The sequence below is a fragment of the Salmo salar genome, chromosome ssa29 (assembly GCF_905237065.1).
Source record: "Salmo salar chromosome ssa29, Ssal_v3.1, whole genome shotgun sequence".
Lineage (NCBI taxonomy): Eukaryota > Metazoa > Chordata > Actinopteri > Salmoniformes > Salmonidae > Salmo > Salmo salar.
Window position 1 is genome coordinate 16003950 of NC_059470.1, and position 24108 is coordinate 16028057.

The 24108-nt window shown below is 41.3% G+C and overlaps 1 protein-coding gene across 1 annotated transcript in view; it reads left to right on the plus strand.

Annotated features, from left to right (window-relative positions):
• The first annotated feature begins 4874 nt into the window (after window positions 1-4874).
• The window catches only part of gpr158a (G protein-coupled receptor 158a), a 102506-nt gene continuing 83272 nt past the window's right edge, over window positions 4875-24108 (plus strand). Inside the window, exon 1 of the mRNA XM_014181001.2 lies at window positions 4875-6343. Within this exon, the coding sequence (XP_014036476.2) occupies window positions 5451-6343 (893 nt within the window). The 5' untranslated portion in view covers window positions 4875-5450. The remainder of the gene's footprint in view (window positions 6344-24108) is intronic.

Genomic DNA, 24108 nt, shown 5'->3' on the forward strand with positions numbered 1-24108 from the left:
CAATTCTAGATTTAACTTTGGATTGGAGATGTTTGATGTGAGTCTGGAAGGAGAGCTTACAGTCTAACCAGACACCTAGGTATTTGTAGTTGTCCACATATTCTAAGTCAGAACCGTCCAGAGTAGTGATGCTGGACGGGTGGGCAGGTACAGTCAGCGATCGGTTGAAGAGCATGCATTTAGTTTTACTTATTTAAGAGCAGTTGGAGGCCACAGAAGGAGAGTTGTCTGGCATTGAAGCTCGTCTGGAGGGTTGTTAACACAGTGTCCAAAGAAGGGCCAGAGTATACAGAATGGTGTCGTCTGCGTAGAGGTGGATCAGAGACTCACCAGCAGCAAGAGCAACATCATTGATGTATACAGAGAAAAGAGTTGGCCCAAGAATTGAACCCTGTGGCACCCCCATAGAGACTACCAGAGGCCCGGACAACAGGCCATCCGATTTGACACATTGAACTCTATCAGAGAAGTAGTTGGTGAACCAGGTGAGGAAATCATTTGAGAAACAAGGCTATTGAGTCTGCCAAGGAGGATGTGGTGATTGACAGAGTCGAAAGCCTTGGTCAGGTCAATAAATACGGCAGCACAGTATTGTTTCTTATCGATGAAGGTTACGATATCGTTTAGGACCTTGAGCATGGCTGAGGTGCACCCATGACCAGCTCTGAAACCAGATTGCATTGAATATGTTGCTGTTCGAATCATGTCTTGTGTTTATCCCAATTCGCACATTTTTCCCCCTTACTTCCAGCATTTAGTTTGGCACAGCGGTGGTTAATATAAGCCTCGGAAACCATGTTTCACTTTTGCTTTTCGATCTCTGTACTAAGGTACAGAGTGAACAGTACCCAGACGAGACAAGACTAGACAACTTTTTCTGAGCCAGTGGATATCACGCATCAACGTCATTATCATGGACATATCCAAGTAAATACCAATAGAAAAAATGCTCAGACAAACGAAAATGCAGCTAGTGTACTGTCATTCCAGGTTCAACGTTTGAGTGACTCAGTTAGCTAAAGTTGGCTAGCTAGCTAGCAAGTGACAAGAACATTAGCTTTGCAGCCTGCATAGCAACAATTTTGTTTAGAACGGACTGTATTATTTTTGCATATGTACTATGTAAAAACAATTAAGGTCGTTAAAACAAAATAATTCACAACCAGATTTTTGTTTGGACTACATATTCTGGTGGAAGAATGAAATTGTATGAAATGACTTATCAAAATAACGGTTTAATTAAACATATCTAATTCATTGTTATTTTAAATACGGTAACAGTTTTATAAAAGCAATAAGGCACACAAAGCAGTGCTGTGTCATGAATACAGTCACAGGTAAATGGGTTGACTGGCCCAGAGCAGAACAATGCCATTTTCCTGTGACTGTATTCATGATACAGCCCTGCCTATTGTGCCTGATTGCTTAAATATAATGACATAATGTGGGCTATACTCGGCCTTGTCTTAGGACGGTAAGTTGGTGGTTGGAGACATCCCTCAAGTGGTGTGGGGGCTGTGCTTTGGCAAAGTGGGTGGGGTTATATCCTGCCTGTTTGGCCCTGTCCGGGGGTATCATCGGATGGGGCCACAGTGTCTTCTGATCCCTCCTGTCTCAGCCTCCAGTATTTATGCTGCAGTAGTTTATGTGTCGGGGGGCTAGGGTCAGTCTGTTACATCTGGAGTATTTCTCTTGTCTTATCCGGTGTCCTGTGTGAATTTAAATATGCTCTCTCTAATTCTCTCTTTCTCTCTTTCTGTCTTTCTCTCGGAGGACCTGAGCCCTAGGACCATGCCTCAGGACTACCTGGTATGATGACTCCTTGCTGTCCCCAGTCCACCTGGCCGTGCTGCTGCTCCAGTTTCAACTGTTCTGCCTGCGGCTATGGAACCCTGACCTGTTCACCGGACGTGCTTGTTGCACCCTCGACAACTACTATGATTATTATTATTTGACCATGCTGGTCATTTATGAACATTTTAACATCTTGACCATGTTCTGTTATAATATCCACCCTGCACAGCCAGAAGAGGACTGGCCACCCCTCATAGCCTGGTTCCTCTCTAGGTTTCTTCCTAGGTTTTTGGCCTTTCTAGGGAGTTTTTCCTAGGGCGTTTTTCCTAGCCACCGTGCTTCTTTCACATGCATTGCTTGCTGTTTGGGGTTTTAGGCTGGGTTTCTGTACAGCACTTTGAGATATCAGCTGATGTACGAAGGTCTATATAAATACATTTGATTTGATTTGATGATAATGGTGACCTCTTTCAAAATGAATGTATCAGTAGATGTGTTTGCTTATGTATCAGATTGCTTATCTGTGCCATTTACATTGCATCCCTCATGTGAATACTGTTGTTATTTTGAACTGAAACACAATTTATGCAATTCCTCAACCAACATATTGGAAAAGCAGAGGTTTGAGATGTGGCTGATAAAGGTGGGTGCACCTGCTTCTGCTGATCCATAAGTCTGTCTTGGATGTTGGGTTTGGTTCCCTAGTGGCCCTCAGGAGACGCCCCCAGCACCCAGCTGTCACACACCCTCCCTCCCCTCCGTCACGGCTGTATTCCCCCAGCCTCAGCCTCCTCCCTGGATGAGATGCCTCCAGCCCAAACAGCGTGACTTGACATGCCCCTACACCCCAGAGAGAGATAGGGGGAGAGAAAGAGAGAGTGGGGAGGTTGAGAGGGGGGTGGATAGAAAGGGGGTAGGAGGGAGGGGGTGGAGCGAGAGCGAGAGGGGGTGGAGAGAGATAGAGGTGTGTGTGTGTGTGGGGGGGGGGGGGGGGGGGGTGAAAGACATGTAATGATATAGATAGAATGTTCACATGAGTTAATGAAGCCATGATCTTTCAATGATGCTTACTTGAGTAACACAAATGAGGGACCCACAGAATACTTTAGATGAGTTTGTTGATTGGAAGGTGCACAGGTCTATAGTAGATTGTAGGGGAAATACACACCTGAATTTGCAAGGTGCTGTTGGCAGGATATAATATAACAGGCTTAAAGGCACGCTTCACCTCATTTTATGCCTCACAAGAGGTCTAAAGTAGAACTGGAGTCCATATTCTATTCTATTCTATTCTATTAGTCGGATTAGTTTGGAATCAATGAGGTGTGCGGCTACATTAGCAAATTCATAGAAATGGCTTCATTCTTTGTATGTTTTCTTTATTTATTCTCTTATTGAGAATACTGTACCGTCCATGAGGTTAGAGAGTTATAGCTTGATTGACAACTTGATTGATTGTGAGAATAGCGGGACCCATTGAAAAGGTGTCAAAAGACTAAGATGCAAAGGTGACAGGAAATGTGTTGTGAATGCCTGACTGTTGTATTGATGGTCTTGGTTGTAAAGAATGTTGTTGATGAAGCGAAAAATGTACTTTAAATATTCATGCCCATAAACATTTATGAGGGTTATAGTGACACCCTATGGTCAACAAGATATCACAGACTCACGTCATTTCTTGACGTCCTTGGAGAAGCGTCTATTTTTTACTAGTAACCTGACTTCATCTCCTGTCATCCTGTATTTAGGCACACAGCTTCCGCATAGGCTCCAGACAATTTAGGTATGTATTAGGCGCACAGAAACAACTACTATTGGTACAGAATGCATTCATTGTAGAACAAAATCCATAACCATATGATATAATCTGGATATGGAATTGAGTAAGAATGTTGGCCATTGTGTGTGTGACAGTGTTTCACTGCAAAATGCGTCTCACATATTGTTTCATATATAAAGACGAGTGAAACTGACATTGCATAATATGACAGTGTTTACTTGCGCAACTCAAGCCACGCCCTAGAATTAATTTAGGATGTCTAAAACGAGAAAAATCTGTTTTTGTGCCACATGACCCAGTGACGCAAGTCCAAAGAAAGATGAAGTCGTTTGTTATTTGATATTACCTTGTTTACAGACATGAGCCAACGGATTAAGTGGTCGTGCAGCTGCAGTGACTCATTGCACCATGATTCACAACTTGAAACGTTTTACATTCAGCTGGTTCTATTTTCCGGTGGTCCCTCATCCCCTTTTCTTGGACCATATTTGTCTGCGAGGCAGAAAGGATGCAATACAATTTCGATGCCATATAGCCTACTTTGGCTGCGTCTACAGGCAGCCCAATTCTGATCCTTTTTTCACTAATTGGTCTTTTGACCAATCACATCAGTTCTGAAAAAGATCTGATTTGAAAATATCTGATGTGATTGGTCGAAAGACCAATTAGTGGAAAAAATATCAGAATTCGGTTGCCTGTGTAAAAGCAGCCATTGTGACATCTTTCAAGATGTATTCAAATGTGTCTAATCAATTTGTGATGAATGGTTTTGTATTTAACCTGCATTGTGGTTGCCTCCTAGGCCTGTAGTCACTAACGGATTTATTAATAAAGACGAAAGCAACGCAACGCTGTGGCATGTTTTTAGCATGAATCATCAATCCATTTGTAGCCTATACCTATTATAGAGTAGGCTTTAGCGCCTCAACAGATTGACTATGCACAATCTTAACACACAACTGACAATCTACTCCTACAACGTCTACATTTTCAATTTGTAGTCAATCCTGCTGTTATCCCCGTTGACTAGCCTACGGACAGCGTCTTTTATAACACTTAGCCTAAATAAATAAACACAGCGTATTTTACGACAAAATACCTTCATCAATAAAATCCCAAAATAATGTAACCCAATCTTTAGAACGTTATTAAAGATTAGAATAACCGAAAGTCTCCCTCTAAAAATCATCATCTGAGAGAGATCATAGGTTGCTGAGCGAGCGACTCCTTTCCTTGCCTGTTTTTCTCGAGCGCAGCTTAGAGCACTGGACAGCTCCTTCGCCGCTCCACCTAACCCGCGCTCCCATTGCAATGATTGACAGAGGAAACGGCCATACGCGAATCAAGGGCACTTTAGAAATCCTATAAGATAATGAAGGAGACGGGCTTTAAGAACGAATGGTTCCCGATGTCCCCACGGTTTAGTTACTGCTTGTTGTGGACGGAAGAGGGCGGAGTGTGTTTGTCACCCAAGTGTGAAGTACTGACTCGGTGCTTCCAAAAATCGGAGGATTTTTCCCCCGTTTCAATTCAGGCTGTGTACAAACATCACAGTCTAAGGAGGACGCCAAGCAACACCCAAGCTCGTCTTGGATGTTATTTAGATTGGTTTACCAAACGGAATCAGAGAGGATAAAACAGCTGCAAGCGGGAGACACAATAACAAGCCAAACGTGACATATGTTTGGAGAGAAAATAAGGGATTTGACTAGAGATTTCAAAATAGTTCTCTTATTTTCAGGAGCCAAGTGTGGAACTCGCGTGAATATCTACAGGTGAAAAAAAAAAATATTTCTTAACTGAGAAATTGGCTCGCTCTACGGTGCCCAACGCAATCATTTGCTGAGCATCAACCCAGTCGCCAAACATCTGTAAAATGACTGGGGATATGGCTGTTTTCCTGTTATCAATACTGTTGCAAGTGGGATTTGTTATTGGATCAAATTATAGACATGTGGAGTGGCCAGAGCACGAGCGAGATATCAGAGCACCGCAGCCGATCTACAACACTCATATCAAGTACCAAAAAGCACATCTTCGTGCGTCTCATCCGCCAAAAGGCGCGACAGAGCGCTCCGTCTTGCCGCAGAATATTGAGGAGCATCTTCCTCGGGTCGTCACGGCGTTTTTACACACAGGGGATTCTACTACCTTAAAACATGCCAACTGCTCACGGAGATACGAGCTCAGTGCTCTGCGAGGGAGGTCTCATACGGCCCCGCATTATACCATGCACAGCGTGCTGGACACTGTGATGCACGCTACTAACTACCTAAACATGATACTGCAAGCCAACAGGTCAAGGGAGCAGAGTCTCCGACGAGACATTGAGTGGTACCACGCGCTGGTCAGGAGTATATTGGAGGGGGACTCCAAGATCCACAGGGCCGTGGTCATATTCAACACTGAGTTGTCTGCCCAAGGGCCCTCCGTCTTTCTCCAAGCTACGAGAGCAGGAGGCGAGATAGTTCTCCAGGATCTCTCCAGCACGGCCCACCATCACCTCAAAAACAGAACGACCGAGACAGAGTGGTACCACGACATCAAAGACAAGAAGAAGCCCCACTTCCACAAAAGGGTGTTGAGCCAAGACATTACATCAGTTGATGCCTCTCTGAAAAGAGGAGAGAGTTTCATACCTGACAAATCCCATATCAAATGGTCAGCACCATACCTGGAGTGTGAACACGGGAATTTCATCCCGCGGTGGCTTTTGACCCTATCAGCTGGTTTCTATGGCCTCAAACCCAACCTGGCTCCAGAGTTCAGGTATGGTTGAACTACTACTGTTGTTTCAGTCATTATTCATGAGCATTGCACCCAGGGGAAACCAGAAGAGTAGGCCTATGCTGCTGCTGTAAGGTAACGTTACTTTTGGCACGTGAGTAAAGTAGTGAGGCAGCTGCATGTTGGTGTATTTGTGTAGCGTATACTTTTTTGTTTAAGTCACCTTTCTTAAAACACCCCAAATGCACAACGCAATATAATACATTTCAGTTGGTGTGGTAGGTCTACTGGTACTCCGTACTTTTGCGTGAAAGCTAATGATTCATTTCAAGTTATCTACGGCCGCCGTTATTTCCAACGGGTGTCGCTCCTTCTCTCGTCTAACAACGCGCGTTGGGGAAGCGTCACTGCAGGTGCAGAGGATGATGCTAAAAATAACTCCCGATGTTATTCCGTTGCAACGATGGAAACCTCTGGCTAATTAATTTTTCAAACTCGTACATCTCCTTTACGACTGTGTTGGGTGCGTGCTTTTCCCTTATCCGAAAAGGAACCCTTCTGTTTTCATGTCACGCACATGTGCATAATAAACATAATATCCTGGTATTTCGAGTAAAACTGCATCCAATTGAAATGCGAGACACAGTCACACGCAAGCTCCAGGGTGGCCAGTTTGCGTCTCAGCTGTAACGAGGAATGTTGAAATATATATTCTTGAATATGAGTGTTTTATCTATTATTCATGCTCCAATATGTTTACCACCACTACTGCCTAATAGCTCTCCTGTAAGTGTGGTATTGCCATGTTGACGACAACAGTGGAATAGGTAGCCTAGCCTACGTGAGGCTCAATAGAATTTTGACCGACATCTTCGTGATACATTTTTTTATTCAGATAGATAGTTGTGTGCACTGCGTTCAATTGATCTCTAATTGATACACACCAGGGTTGCTCACGGAAAGGCATGGATTGCAAATTAGACATGTATAGTGCTGAACATTGTATAGGCTTACTATAGCTAGGTTACATTAAGCTTTGGAATCAAATTCATTTTCTATTCAGTTTCTCTTTCCTCATTGCAGATGCAGCATCATGTCCATTTGTGATACCAATGTTACTTCAATGTAACAACAACGTACAACAATGTAGAACAACAATGTTACAATGCATTTTTACCCCATCAACTGTGTAAACTCAATAACAACATCATACTGTTTAAGTAGCGGATGTTATGTATCGTCTCAGGTCCTTGGGGAGTGGCCACAACAACAGCAATCAATGGTGCATCTTTTCAATCCAATTGATCCCACAGGTACTCCGGAAATGTCTCACCGGTCAGCGTTATGCATTCTCTTCTGAAAATCATTATTGTGAATCAGTATCCGTACATAAAACATTTGTGTTTCACCTCAATGATTAGTTAAATCACAGCTTGTATCAGTCTGGTCTTGTCTTACCCCCACATTCAAACTACATGAGAACATATTGTGATGCTGTCATATGCTCAGCCGTTAAGACTGCCGTGTTACCGTTTGTTTAACACGGAGGATGGGCCTGTCTGCTTATAAGATGATATGTGGTTCATCAGGTTTTTACTTAGTCAACGTTTTGTGTTGTGACCCCCCTTCCCTCCACTTTCTCTTTGCATTGTGTGATGTTCAACTACCTCCTCTCAGACTAGATTAAAAGTAATATATATGTATATATTCTCTTAAAACCGTTCTGTCCCTTACCTCCCCCATACACAGATACAAAGGGGGAAATGTTTGCTAACCTACTGAGTCAGACATCACTTCTCAGTCTCCTATCCAGATCAATACGCAATCAATACAATGATGAATTAATAATGAAAGATGTTCAACAACAACCCTGGGCCATCTTGATTCCAGTCCTTTAATTCTTCAACAGCTACTTTTAGTTTTTACTAATAATGCACTCATTCTGAATTTGAGGATTTGTGCCTCGTGTTCAAATTGTTGCCCACAACACGGAGAGGGAAACTGTGAATAAGTTAATGTCTTTCTACAGTTCTTCAAAGTAGATTTGAGCAAACGTTGTAGAGGTGCAAACACTTACTAATCCGTCCCTATACGGTACAGTAGATTGGTACAGTGGAATGAGTGTGCGTCTATATGAACATGTGTGGATGTATGTGTGGCAGATCAACTTGCTCACATGGAGGTGTGTGAGCTCACACTTTGAACATCCTCTCAATTCATCAACATTTGCCACAGGGGACAAGAGGAAGGCCACAGGGTGTAGTTAGAGCCGTGTGTAGAGCCTTCCCTGTGGCTCAGTTGGTAGAGCATGGTGTGTGCAACGCCAGGGTTGTGGGTTCAATTCCCACAGGGGGCCAGTACAAAATATTTCATAAAATGAAATGTATGCATTCATTACTATAAGAGTGTCTGCTAAATGACTGAAATGTGGAGATATGCTATCTGTACAGTTCTGGCCCTTAGCTACACCCATCGGGTGTGTGTATGAGAGCCAGAGAGATAGAAAGTTGTGCATTTATCTGCTTATTTTAGGCACTAAACGATCTCCATATATACTTCCATTCATATAAGTTTTTAGCCTAAACTGTTCGGAAACTACAAACAGAAGTTGTCAGAAGAGGAGTCTTGTGAGGCTTCTGGGCATCCTAGAGCAAAACGGAGAAAACCATCATGTTCCTGAGAGTCTCAGCTTTCAATAGGGTGCTTTGTAGGCAAAACGCGACAAGACCGATTTTCAGGATGTCTCATGGTCCGACAAACACAGCTCTAGCTCTGCCACCTTTCACCACAGATGCGGAAGGGCGATATTGGCGGATGCGGTGGATTGAGACGCAGCCCATGCAAAAAAACATCTCTAGCTTAAATGGACAGATTTTGATGGGGATGTTTTTATTATGTTAATTAGGTTGTACCATTGTTTGGGTGAAATAAAATGTCTCCCTTTTCCCTGCAATATTCCCTATCTTTGGTTATGTTACACTGTCCTTAGCTTTCGCTGCCTTTTTTCCATTTGCATGTTTTGGCACGTTCATTCCAGCAACATAGCACACGGCATAGCACTGCTGGTTTGCCTCTGAAGCTAAGCAGGGTCTGTCCCTGGATGGGGGACAAGATGTAGCTTGAAGTTGTGAAAGATGTATGTCTTAAACACCCCTTAAAATTAGTGGATTTTCCTATTTCAGCCACACCTGTTGCTGACAGGTGCATAAAATTGAGCACACAGCCATGAAATCTCCATAGACAAACATTGGCAGTAGAATGGCCTTACTGAAAAGCTCAGTGACTTTCTATGTGATACTGTCATAGGATGCCACCTTTCCAACAAGTCAGTTCTTCAGATTTCTGCTCTGCAAGAGGTGCCCCAGTCAACTCTAAGTGCTGTTATTGGGAAGTGGAAATGTCTAGGAGCAACAACGGCTCAGCCGCGAAGTGGTAGGCCACACAAGCTCATAGAACGGGACTGCCGAGTGCTGAAGCGCATAACAATTACAAAATAACAAAATCGTCTGTCCTCGGTTGCAACACTCACTACCAAGTTCCAAACTGCCTCTGGAAGCAACGTCAGCACAATAACTGTTTGTTGGGAGCTTCATGAAATGGCTTTCCATGGCCGAGCAGCCGCACACAAGCCTAAGATCACCATGCACAATGCCAAGCGTCGGCTGGAGTGGTGTAAAGCTCGCTGCCATTGGACTCTTGAGCAGTGGAAACACGTTCTCTGGAGTGATGAATCATGCTTCACCATCTGGAAGTCCAATGGACAAATCTGGATTTGGCGGATGCCAGGAGAACTCTACCTGCCCAAATGCATAGTGCCAACTGTAAAGTTTTGTTGAGGAGAAATAATGGTCTGGGGCTGTTTTTCATAGTTTGGGTTGCATCAGATGACCTGGCCTCCACAATCCCCCGACCTCATCCCAATTGAGATGGTTTGGGATGAGTTGGACCGCAGAGTGAAGGAAAACCAGCCAACAAGTGGTCAGCATATGTGGGAACTCCTGAGAAAACAGTTGGAAAGCATTCCAGGTGAAGCTGGTTGAGAGAATGCCAAGAGTGTGCAAAGCTGTCATTAAGGCAAAGTGTGGCTACTTTGAAGAATCTCAAATATAAAATATGTTTAATACTTTTTTGGTTACTAGATGATTCCATATGTGTTATTTCATAGTTTTGATGTCTTCACTATTATTCTACAATGTAGAAAATAGTAAAAATAAATAAATACCCTGGATTTTTATTTAACCAGGCAAGTCAGTTAAGAACAAATTCTTATTTACTACGACGGCCTAGGAACATTAGGTTAACTACCTTGATCAAGGGCAGAACAACAGATTTTTTTATCTAGTCAGCTCAGGGATTCGATCTAGCAACCTTTTAATTACTGGCCCAACGCTCTCACCACTAGTCTACCTGCCGCCCCTGAGTGAGTAGGTGTGCCCAAAATTTTGAACAAATAGTTTTCATCTCATGTACTTGAATTGACTTTATTCCCAGTAAGCAACTGAACTCGGTGTTAGAGGATAACATATAATGAAGGGATTAACCTCTCTTTACTTGACATTTGGAGTCCGTTTAAAATAAGATTTGTTTTCATTTGTGCACATTATTGCAGGTACTAGGAACAACTTTCCTTGAAAATTGACGGGCCAATATTCAAGCCGTGAGTGCACGGTTGGATACATTAGTCCATCTAGTTTCACAATGCGGTGTCTCGATTACATCAGTTTGAATAGACATTCAGAGGAGCTTTGAGTTGAAAAGACCCCATGAAAACATAGATTCTCTACTCTGTCAATGTGATTGCAAAACCATTCATTATGCACACTACTGTAGTAATACAAAAGAAAAGAACAAGAAGGATTATGACCGATATACTATCTACACGTTTATTACTCTATTCAAGATACAAATGTCCTATGAAGTTACAATATTAAACATACTGACTGTACTGTAGACTAGAAAATGAGTGTCAGAGAATGGATGAGGTAGAGCACACTCTTGGGAAAAAAGGGTTTCAAAAGGCTTCTTCAGCTGTCCCCATAGGAGAACCGTTTTTGGATCCAGGTAGAACCGTTTTTGGTTCAAGGTAGAACTCTTTTGGGTTCCATGTAGAACCCTCAGTGTAAAAGGTTCTATCTGGAACCAAAAAGGGTTCTTTAAAGGTTCTCCTATGGCGACAGCCGAAGAACCCTTTTAGGTTCTAGATAGCACCTTTTTTCCCAAGTGTAGAGAGGGGACAAGGACAACCATTTAATATAGTTATATACAGTATGCAGTGGTAATATCTTGGCGCTGCCATGATGACTGTACACTAAGCCAGGCATAATATACATGGTCACTTCTTCATGTGCTGTATTCAATCAAAGCTCCTCTGACCAAAAGTAATTTGTTTAGCCAGCCCAAGTCACATGCTTGCCCACATATAACCAAATATATCTTTCAGAAGAGCACAACACCTTATGCATTATGTCAAAGAATGATCACAATGTCCGATTTTCTCTGGGAAAATGTCTCCAATGTGATGGAAATGTATTAACCTGACAGGACAAGCAGAGACTAATGTGACCAGCTAGCCGCTGGCTGGGCTCCGCCGCTGCTGCCTCCATGAAGCAACGCAACTGGGGTCATTTTATAGAGTTCTGTCGCCGGTCATCAAAGCAGACGGAACGCCCATGGCGACTTTAATGTCACAGAAAGCACTGAACGCCGTTCTCTTGAGTGCTCTTGCTTTTCTGTCATAGCGGCACTGCACTCTAAACACCCTCACGTCAACCCTCTTTTCTTTAGACCGTAACACAGAAATGATTGAGATGATTGAGCAATACCCCCATCTTTATCAAATTAATGAAAAGTGATAGTATCCATATTATTGAGAAGATCAAATTTAAGATAATCTCACAGTTACTTTTAGTTCAGCTAGACATGCAGAGACATGGCCATATCTGAATTGTTTAGCCTTTATTACGCCCTATATTGTTTACAGCATGCATCTTTACCCCTAACTAGCCAGCCCAAACACATCTCTCATTAGGCCTTCTTTACTGTATTACGGCTCTAGCTCTCTGCAAAAGATTACATGGGGATAAATCTAAAGACATTACAGGATTAAAATCCCTGTAGGCGATCTGTCATGCAACAACAGATGGTGATTTGATTATCATTAATAAAACCACTGAGATGGTTATTATTAATGAAATGGTTATTATTAATTGCTTTCTCTCTCTATGTAGGGGAAGTCGTGTTTTTGTGTGTCCAATGAGCCTCAGCAGTTTACTCACTGTTTACATTTACCTGATTGGCAACAGAGTATTGACAAGTAACCTTACTGAGCAGTGGAGTCCCCATGACATAAATGGAAAATGTAGGCAAATCTTAGGGATTGTTAGCTAGCCATTGCACATGTCAAATACAACGTTGCTACAGCACTGTAAACCATATCATTTACCCTGGCATAACGTTATTGCAACATTACGGTAGGTTTTGTGTTTGTTGCAATTTGAAGTCCCTGATCTCAGAGAGTATGGCTGTCAAAAGGATCATTTTTTTGTCCTCTCTGATCTTCACAGTTTACTATCATATTATTCCACTTAGCTAGAGGCATACTGGGGCTTCCTTACTAGCTGTTTCTGGAAGGCCACCATCTCAGCAGATGCTATTGGCACCTCACTGTGCTCCCACTCTGGAGGACAGTGGGATGTCCCGTAGCAGTCAAGCTGTCCAGATAGCAGTCAGCTGCTGAGCCAAACTGAAAGCAGGCTACATAGTTCTCTAATGGAAACCATTTGATCATTGGAGAACGTAACAATTTGTTTTTGCTCTCGGTCTTTCTAGTTAGAATAAGCTTTAGGATTTTAAAGACAATTCTGAACGACTATTCTGCCCCCAACACCACTCATGTCATCTACAGATTTGAACGTCCACAGTGCAAGGTGTTCTACATTGGGCGGACAAAGAGGCGCCTTCAAGACCACTTAGTGGAACACAAGTACGCCATACGGGTAGGCAATGAAGACTACCCCATTGCAAGGCACTACAAGTCCTTACACCATGGCGACCCTGCCTCCCTACAAGCTATGGGTATTGATCATGTTCCGGGCTCAATTAGAAAAGGGGGCCACCTTAAACACCTAAACCAAGGGAAAGTTTTTGCATTTACAAACTACAGGCCACTAAGTACCCTGGTTTAAATGAAGATATGGATATCTTACCTTTCCTGTAGGGTCGTGAGAGGTCCATTTGCTGTCATCTAGTGGACAATTTGCTCTATTGCCCTCAGCTATGTTTAGACTGCTGTGGTCCATGTCTGCTGTGATCTAGTGTACAGTACTATAAAATAGATGGCTCTCCTATTCATAGCACTTTGCCCAGTCATATTCAAGTTTAGAACTACCTTTCTAGGGGTTCTGATGCTTCTAGCCTTGAGTTGCATTTTTGATAACATATCTACAGTATTTCACATTTTAATGTGCATGGTATTGCTTGCTAGGTGTTGTCCGATGCATTCTTTAACCACTCCCTCTTCAAATCAGGGTTGATTGGAAAAAGCTGTTCAAAAGAGGACATTGTATTATCATATCTTTATTATCATATCTAATATATATATATATATATATATATATATATATGCAAGGAAATATATGCCAATACATATACATACGTACACATACATATGGGGCGGCAGGTAGCCTAGTGGTTAGAGCGTTGGACTGGTAACCGAAAGGTTGCAAGATTGAATCCCTGAGCTGACAAGGTAAAAATCTGTCGTTCTGCCCCTGAACAAGGGAGTTAGGCCGTCATTGAAAACAAGAATTTGTTCCTAACTGACTTGCCTAGTAAAATAAATACATACATTCAGTTGAAGCCGGAAGTTTACATACACCTTAGCCAAAATACATTTAAACTCAGTTTTTCACAATTCCTGACATTTAATCCTAGTAAAAATTCCCTCTCTTTGGTCAGTTAGGATCACCACTTTATTTTAAGAATGTGAAAATGTCAGAATAATAGTAGAAAGGATGATTTATTTCAGCTTTGATTTCTTTCATCACATTCCCATTTCTTTCATCCCATTTCTAACCCTACCACCCATCCCGTAATTGGAGTAAACTAGTGAACAACAACTCTTAGGCTTCTACTTCCAGTTTATACATACTATATACATTTTATGGGCAAGCTATTTTAAAATAATTCTATTTTGTTTGTTTTCACTCCTGTCCTTCCTCTAACCTCAACCTCTCCCATCTATTTATTTCACAAAAGTTTTGAACCTATAGTGTATATACATTTTATGGACACAGTATGTTTTACATTAGTTATCTTGTTGTTATTAGTCCCAACCTTCAGCTCCATTCAACCCCTCCCATCTATCTCTTAACACCATTGATATTGGATTTCTATTTGCTATATATTTTTCAACTATGCTATGTTTTACAAAAATTCTGAACCTTTCTATTCTCATAATTTCTACAGATTGTAAATTAAAAATAAACATTTTTGCTAAAAGTATTATTATATTATTGATTGATTGACTATGACTTTTCAAATCACCCAGTAGTGCTATTTGCAGAGTTAGCTCCAGGTAAATGTTGCAATTCTTCAGCCATACCTGGACCAGAGACCAAAAACAAGCTACATATGGACGGTACCAAAATAAATGATCTAATGATTCTGCCTCTTCGCAGCAAAATCTGCAGAGCTGGGAAGGTTGTATTCCCCCATGTATATAACATTCTATTGGTTGCAAGAAATTTGTATAATAATTTAAATCTGGCATCGTTTTGCAGGTCAGTTCATAAACCATGTGGCATGGAATCAGTATGTCGAAAATTTCTTTGCAACTATTTTGCAAACTATATGGCACAGCTGTCATTGTTTTTGTCCTTAAATGAAACTGGTATACTTTTTTAATTATCACAATTTTCTTTAACCAGTTATGGCCTTTAATGCAGGGCCGACAGACAAGTTCCCTACTTTTTCCCCCTTCCACTTACCTCTTCCATTTTTGTGGTAATGCTGTAATTAGTTGGTTGTACTTTTTGGGTAGAGCAGACATTTAGTTTTATTAGCTGCATGTGTGACATAATTTATTATTATTTTTTATCTATTTGAGTTTAACCACAATATTTGTTGAATTATTTGTTGTGTTTTTTTTCTGGTGGATTAAATTGAAATTGCTACCAACTTTCTATGGCTTGTTTTAAAAATAGCAATATTTGGGAGATTATTTCCTTTTCAAACAACTGAAAGTGCGAGGTTGTAATCTGAATAAAGGGAAAAAGGCCATTCTTGAACATGGGGTGAGACATTCTTATTAATTGGCTAGAGAACCAGTTTGGATTTAAGTATAGCTTTTGTATGACTGAAGCCTTTAGTGAGAGGTCTAATGCTTTAATATTTTATAATTTCTGCCCTCCGAATTCATATTCATTATATAAATAGGACCGTTTAATTTTGTATGGCTTGCTGTTCCAAATAAAATAGAATATTTTTTATATCATATAATTTAAATAACTGTTTGCTAGGTGTAGGCAAGACCATAAGGAAATAGGTAAACTGGGATATGACTAAAGAGTCAGGGTGATTTTTCCACAAATAGACAGGTATTTTCCTTTCCATGGTAGTAAGATCTTGTCTATTTTTGCTTACTTTTTATAAAAATGTATTGGAGTGAGATAATTTCTTTATTTCGGAATATGTATACAGAGTATGTCCATATCAGACTATTTACTGGTAAACTACACAGCAATGTAAAAGTTGCATTTTTTTGTGATCCAATAAATAATATAGTACACTTATCATCATTTGGTTATAATCCAGAGAGGTTAGAAAAAGTATCTAGATCCTCTATGAGGCTGTGGAGGGATCCAAATAGTGGATTTCAGCGTACAATGACACCTTTGTTTTTAAGCCCTGTGTTTCTAACCCCTTGATATTATTGTTGGATCTGATTTTAATAGCTAATATTTCGATGGCCATAATAAATAGAAATGCCAATAGTGGACCACCTTGTTTTACTCCTCTTCACAGTTTAAAACTTTCTGGGAAGTAGCCATTATTTAATATTTAACACCTAGGGTTACTATACATGACTTCAACCCATTTTATAAAAGATTCTCCAAAATCGAAATATTCCAGGCATTTATATATAACCTCCAGTCGTACTTTATCAAAAGCTTTTCAAAGTCAGCTATGAATAGCAGATTTTTCATAGTGTTTTATTGTTTCCAGTACTTGTTTTATATTATCTCCAATGTATCGTCCATGTAAAAAAAACCTGTCTGATTAGAATGAATAATATCTGACAATACCTTTTCAATTCTATGCGCTATACATTTTGCTAGAATTTTTGCATCACAACACTGAAGTGTAAGGGCCCCCAATTTTTTTTAATGGACTGGATCTTTATATTTACCACTTGTATCCTGCTTCAGTAATAATTCAATCAGACCTTCTTGTTGAGTGTCGGATAATCTACCATTTACATCGGAGAGGTTAAACATGCTAATAATGGTCCTCTGAGTATATCAAAAGCTTGGTATACCTCAACTGGTATGCCATCCAGCCCTGGAGTTTTCCCGGCCCAGCCCTGGAGTTTTCCCGGCCTTAAAGGCTTTAATAGCATCAAGAAGTTCCTCGTCTGCCTTCACATGAGTCTTTCTGTACAGCTGTTCATTTTACATTATTAATAGAACAAAAATCCATACAATTAGCTTCAGTTAGAGGAGATGGAGGCGAATGAAACGAAAACAAATTGCTTCCTCTTTCAAAATCTAATTTGGTGAATCATGGGTGACAAGTTTCAGTAAATTCCTTTTGGTAGCATTTATATGTTGAAGATTAAAAAATAATTTGGTGCATTATTCCCCGTATTCCATCAAGTTTTTAATTTTTTTTATAATATATTACACTTTCTTTCTTGAATAAGTTCCTGCATTTCTTTTTGTTTTTCCTCTAACTTATTCTGAGCCTCTATGGTACAGTTTTTAATCGCTATCTATCTGTTCTGTTAGACCTTCTATTTCCTTTGTTAATATGGACTCTTTTGACAAAAAATGCTTTTGTTTTAGAGCTGAGTACTGAATTGAATGGCCACTAAAGGCACATTTAAAAGTGTCCCATACAATAAGGGGATCTGCTGTACCTATGTTTTGCCGGAAAAATTCTGTTATAAATTCCCCTGTCCTAGTTAAAAACAAGTTATCAACAACAAATAGGCTTTGATAAAATTTGCAATATGCTCGCATACATAGGCTAATATTAGCACGGCATTGTGGCTGACTGGTCCATTAGAGGAAGTGGAACCCCCCCTGTCCGATGCTCATCCTTTCTCCCACTGTTCTTTAGAACCCGCAATGAATGGAGATGGAGAAAAAAGAGACCTCTCTGATTCCTGGGACAAGACTCTTTCCTGTTCCCTGTGATCTTTCAGCCTTTGTGCCTGAGGGCCCAATGACCACTATGATGCCTTTGGAGCCTGCTCCTTGTGGCTGCCCAGATTAAATTGCACTCCAACGGTGTCGTTTTTATTCATTCACTGCCTCTGTCGGATAGAGCCATGGTTCTAGGCATTTGGACGCTTCGGAAAACTGCACGTGCTTCAGACTTTTTGCGTACCATATGGCCACTTTGGCTTGGCTGCTGAAAATTGCCTGGGGAATTTGGCTTAGGCTCCAAAAGAGATGGATGAATTCGGAAGAAAAAAGCCAAATGAAGCTTTTCAGGGTATTTTGGACAAGATGTGATGAGCAGACAGTGTGTTATCTCATGATCCAGAGGGCAGAACATCATTTTTTGGTTTGGTGGGAAAGCAATGTCTTGTTATCTGAGCACTGGCTGGGGGTGTGGGTCAGGCGAGGTCGTAGCAAGAGTTATTAATAATGACATACTGTAGGTAGGGAGTGTTTGTCCACACATCACATTATGTCCACTGGGTACACTATAAACCAGTTCACTTGCACCTGGAGAAGGTGCTTCACCAGCAACATTCATAGCAACATGTGTACGTGCTTGTGTGTGTGTGACTGGGAGAAGTACTAGGAGTAATATTAATATGTCCTAGTACATAGTATCAATTTATGTACACATCCAAATATTACTTTTTAGGTAGTTGAGAGTGAATGATTGTATGATTGTGTCAGAGGCAGAACATTGAAATGCATTATTTTCAAAATAACGTTTACCGGTATCTAGTTTTGGCAGCAGCTGGTAGCACCATAGGAGGACGGAGAAATTGCACCTTTTTTCTTTTCTCATCTCTGTCGGTATCTGCTTGTGCCAAGCTGTTCTCCAAATCACAGTGAGGTTGCCAACAGCAGGTGCAGGTAAATCAGGTGCAAACACCTGCTGCACCTAGAGTAAAAATAAACAAGGTGAAAAGATAGCAGCATACTGTGACTGAATAGCACAGTCAACCTCCTATATCCTCTCTCCAATCGGAACTCACCGTCCGCATAAGCCTCATGGATCTAACTGACTACAGGTCAAACACTATTTCATGAGATTCTCCTATGTTAAAGGGATGGTACGAGATTTTGTCAATCAATCCCTTTTTATGTCTCTGCGTGCAGTTTGAAGGAAGTTGAAGGTAGTTTCCTAACCCATTGCTATCTAGCGTTAGTGCAATGACTGGAAGTCTACTGGAATAGCTCCTCTTCATTACCACTAATGAGAAAAATATATTAATTTCCTCAGCTCTTATTGTTGAGGAGGGAGGTGTAAGGATGACTTGTCATTAGGAATGAGTGCTGGGTTGGAAATTGTTATCTGTTATTGATACACTCTTAGAAAAAAGGGTTACAAAAGGGTTATTTGGCTGTTCCCGTAGGACAACCTTTTTTGCTTCCAATTAAAACTATGTAGAACCGCCTGTATAAAGGATTTTACATGGAACCCAAAAGGGTTCTACCTGGAACCAAAAGTATTCTACCTGGAACCAAAAATGGTTATTCAAAGGGTTCTTCTTTTTTCTAAAAGTGTATTGCACAGGAGCATTATTCTGTGGCACTGGGGGCAATTTTTTGTCCATTTTTTTTTTACATATAGACCAGCCTGGTCTCATAGACTAGACGTAACATAGTAAAGCTAAATTCGGGACACTCAAATTAGTATGCTATGTTACGTTTGGTATGGTTACATAAGACAGAAGGCTACTTAAGGCAAAAAATTATGTAGAGTGGTTGGTTAGGGTGGATGGATGGATGGATAGACGTATAACGTGAATGTCTAGCAACCCAAAGGTTGTGCGTTCGAATCTCATCACAGACAACTGTAGCATTTTAGCTAATTTGAAACTACGTACGACTTTTAGCTACTTTGCAACTACTTAGCGTGTTATCTAACCCTTCCCCTAACCCTAACCTTGACCCTTTAACTCTTAACCTTAACCGCTAGCCTAGCCACCTAGCTAACGTTTACCACAACAAATTTGAATTTGTAACTTATCATACGTTTTGCAAATTCGTAACATCAAATCAAATCAAAATGTATTGGTCACATACACATGGTTAGCAGATGTTATTGCGAGTGTAGCGAAATGCTTATGCTTCTAGATCGACAGTGCAGCAGTATCTAACAGGTAATATCAAACAATTCCACAACAAATCCTAATACACACAATCTAGTAAAGGAATAGGATGAGAATATATAAGTTTAAAATATATGGATGAGCAGTAACAGAGCGGCTAAGATGCAATAGATAGTAAAGAATAGATAGTGAAGGATATAGTATACATTATATACATATGAGATGAGTAATGTGAGGTATGTAAACATTCTTAAAGTGGCATTATTAAAGTGACTAGTGTTCCATGTTTTAAAGTGGCCAATGATCTCAAGTCTGTAGGGAGGCAGCCGCCTCTCTGTGCTAGTGGTGGCTGTTTAACAATCTGATGGCCTTGAGATAGAAGCTGTTTTTCAATCTCTCTGTCCCAGCTTTGGTGCACATGTACTGACCTCGCCTTCTGGATGGAAGCGAGGTGAACAGGTAGTGGCTCGGGTGGTTATTGTCCTTGATGATCTTTTTTATCTTCCTGTGACATCGGGTGCCGTAGGTGTCCTGGAGGGCAGGTAGTTTGCCCCCGGTGATGCGTTGTGCAGACCGCACCACCCTGTGGAGAGTCTTGCGGTTGTGGGTGGTGCAGTTTCCGTACATATTGTACGAAATACAATTGGTAACATATCATACGAATTGTAATTTTTTTGTGGCAAACGTTAGCTAGGTGGCTAACATTAGCTAGGCTAGAGGTTGGTGTTAGGGGTTGAGGTTAGGGTAACATATCATACGAAATGGATGATGGACACAAATTAATACATATCACAAGACATGTAACATATCATACTAATTTGGGTGTCCCGAATTTACATTTACTATGTTACGTCTACCCCTGAGTCCAGGTTGCAGGGACGGGTTGCCTGACAACTTCACGAAAATTATGTGTGCGCAACGATGAGGCAGAAGGCTGTGTGTTTTATGATTCTTGATGGTCAGATAGCTAGCAACAAGTACAATAAGCTGCCATGTGGGGAATCTTAGTTGGCTTGTTTTCAGCTAGTTCTTGATACCATATCTTGTTTTGAGGTATTTTGACTTATGTCAGCCCTATACTAATATGGCTAAAATTCACTAGCTAGCTTACCAACAACTGTAACAATGTATTTGAAAGACAACAAGTACTTATTGTGAAAATGTATTTATGTTTTCAATAAACATTTGGAGACAAAATATAGTTCAACTGTTCTCAATCAATAAGCCTTTGGAGATGACAGTTGTTTCGCCGTAAAGTTGCGCACGCATCAGTTTTGTGGCTAAACAAACCATCCGTCTATGTAACCTACCTAAGAAACTGGGGAAATACCGCCCTTGTGTTGAGTGTGCGTGCACACGTACATGCATCTCTGTTTGCACATTTATGTGTGTGTGTGCACATACGTGTGTGTGTGTGTGCGTGTTCGTATGTGCATACGCATGTGTGTTCGAGAGGGGATTACAGCCAGTCGATGAACAGAATGCTGTTGCAGTTCAGTGAAATGTCAATATTGGCCTTACAAGCTCCTGCCTTTCCATTTTCAGTAGCAGGTTCACTTCTTCATCAACCTTGCTTTAAGTGTTTCGCCTCCAGCCAAGCGTTTCCTATAATTGTACAATGATTTCTATGCATGTTACTGCAATGTGTCTAGTACCAATTACTAATAACTCCTACAAGGGTTATTGTAAATACGTAATTATACAGATTAGAAGTAGTGTTTACTTTGTAGTACTAGTTCAGGAAGTTTTTCTTATAGATACAGTACCAGTCAACAATTTGGACAGATCTACTCATTCAAGGGTTTTTATTTATTTTTACTATATTATACATTGTAGAATAATAGTGAAGACATTGAAAACTATGAAATAACATATATGGAATCATGTAGTAACCAAAAAAGTGTTAAACAAATCAAAATATATTTTATATTTAATATTCTTCAAAGTAGCCACCCTTTGCCTTGACAGCTTCGCACACTCTTGGCATTCTCTCATCCAGCTTCATGAGATAGTCACCTGGAATGCATTTCAATTAATAGGTGTGCCTTGTTAAAAGTTAATTCGTGGAATTTCTGTCCTTATTAATGCGTTTGAGCTAATCAGTTGTGTTGTGACAAGGTAGGGGTGGTATACAGAAGATAGCCCTATTTGGTAAAAAACCAAGTCCATATTATGGCAAGAACAGCTCAAATAAGCAAAGAGAAACGACAGTCCATCATTACTTTTAAGACATGAAGGTCAGTCAATCCGGAAAATTTCAAGAACTTTGAAAGTTTCTTCAAGTGCAGTCTCAAAAACCATCAAGCGCTATTGTAATGTGGTCTGTGTGTAGCTGGTGTAGAGGAGTCAGGCGCAGGACAGTAGATATGAGTAAGTAAACGTATTTTACTCAAAAATGTCAAAGACATTTTAAGCAAGCCCACATAAACGGACCGTATTACATAAAAAACAATCACTCACAAACAAACATGGGGGAACAGAGGGTTAAATAATGAACAAGTAATTGGGGAATTGAAACCAGGTGTGTAAGACAAAGACAAAACAAATGGAAAATGAAAAGTGGATCGGCGATGGCTAGAAGGCCGGTGACGTTGACCACCGAATGCCGCCCGTACAAGGAGAGGGACCGACTTTGGCGGAAGTCGTGACAGCTATGATGAAACTGGCTCTCATGAGGACCTTCGTGGTCAAATTACTGCAAAGAAACCACTACTAAAGGACACCGATAAGAAGAAGAGACTTGCTTGGGCCAAGAAACACGAGCAATGGACATTAGAACAATGGAAATCTGTCCTTTGGTCTGATGAGTCCAAATTTGACATGTTTGGTTCCAACCGCCGTGTCTTTGAGAGACACAGAGTAGGTGAATGGATGATCTCTGCATGTGTGGTTCCCACCTTGAAGCATGGAGGAGGAGGTGTGATGGTGTGGGGGTGTTTTGCTGACACTGTCTGTGATTTGTTTAGAATTCAAGGCACACTTAACTAGCATGGCTACCAAAAATCAAATCAGATTTTATTTGTCACATACGCATGTTTAGCAGATGTTATGGCGGGTGTAGCGAAATGCCTGTGTTTCTAGCTTTAACAGTGCAGTAATATCTGACAGTAATATGTAACAATTTCACAACAATACCCACAAATCTAATGTAAAGGAATGGAATTAAGAATATACACTGCTCAAAAAAATAAAGGGAACACTTAAACAACACAATGTAACTCCAAGTCAATCACACTTCTGTGAAATCAAACTGTCCACTTAGGAAGCAACACTGATTGACAATAAATTTCACATACTGTTGTGCAAATGGAATAGACAACAGGTGGAAATTATAGGCAATTAGCAAGACACCCCCAATAAAGGAGTGGTTGTGCAGGTGGGGACCACAGACCACTTCTCAGTTCCTATGCTTCCTGGCTGATGTTTTGGTCACTTTTGAATGCTGGTGGTGCTTTCACTCTAGTGGTAGCATGAGACGGAGTCTACAACCCACACAAGTGGCTCAGGTAGTGCAGCTCATCCAGGATGGCACATCAATGCGAGCTGTGGCAAGAAGGTTTGCTGTGTCTGTCAACGTAGTGTCCAGGGCATGGAGGCGCTACCAGGAGACAGGCCAGTACATCAGGAGACGTGGAGGAGGCCGTAGGAGGGCAACAACCCAGCAGCAGGACCGCTACCTCCGCCTTTGTGCAAGGAGGAGCAGGAGAAGCACTGCCAGAGCCCTGCAAAATGACCTCCAGCAGGCCACAAATGTGCATGTGTCTGCTCAAACGGTCAGAAACAGACTCCATGAGGGTGGTATGAGGGCCCGACGTCCACAGGTGGGGGTTGTGCTTACAGCCCAACACCGTGCAGGACGTTTGGCATTTGCCAGAGAACACCAAGATTGGCAAATTCACCACTGGCGCCCTGTGCTCTTCACAGATGAAAGCAGGTTCACACTGAGCACGTGACAGACGTAACAGAGTCTGGCGACGCCGTGGAGAACGTTCTGCTGCCTGCAACATCCTCCAGCATGACCGGTTTGGCGGTGGGTCAGTCATGGTGTGGGGTGGCATTTCTTTGGGGGGCCGCACAGCCCTCCATGTGCTCGCCAGAGGTCGCCTGACTGCCATTAGGTACCGAGATGAGATCCTCAGACCCCTTGTGAGACCATATGCTGGTGCGGTTGGCCCTGGGTTCCTCCTAATGCAAGACAATGCTAGACCTCATGTGGCTGGAGTGTGTCAGCAGTTCCTGCAAGAGGAAGGCATTGATGCTATGGACTGGCCCGCCCGTTCCCCAGACC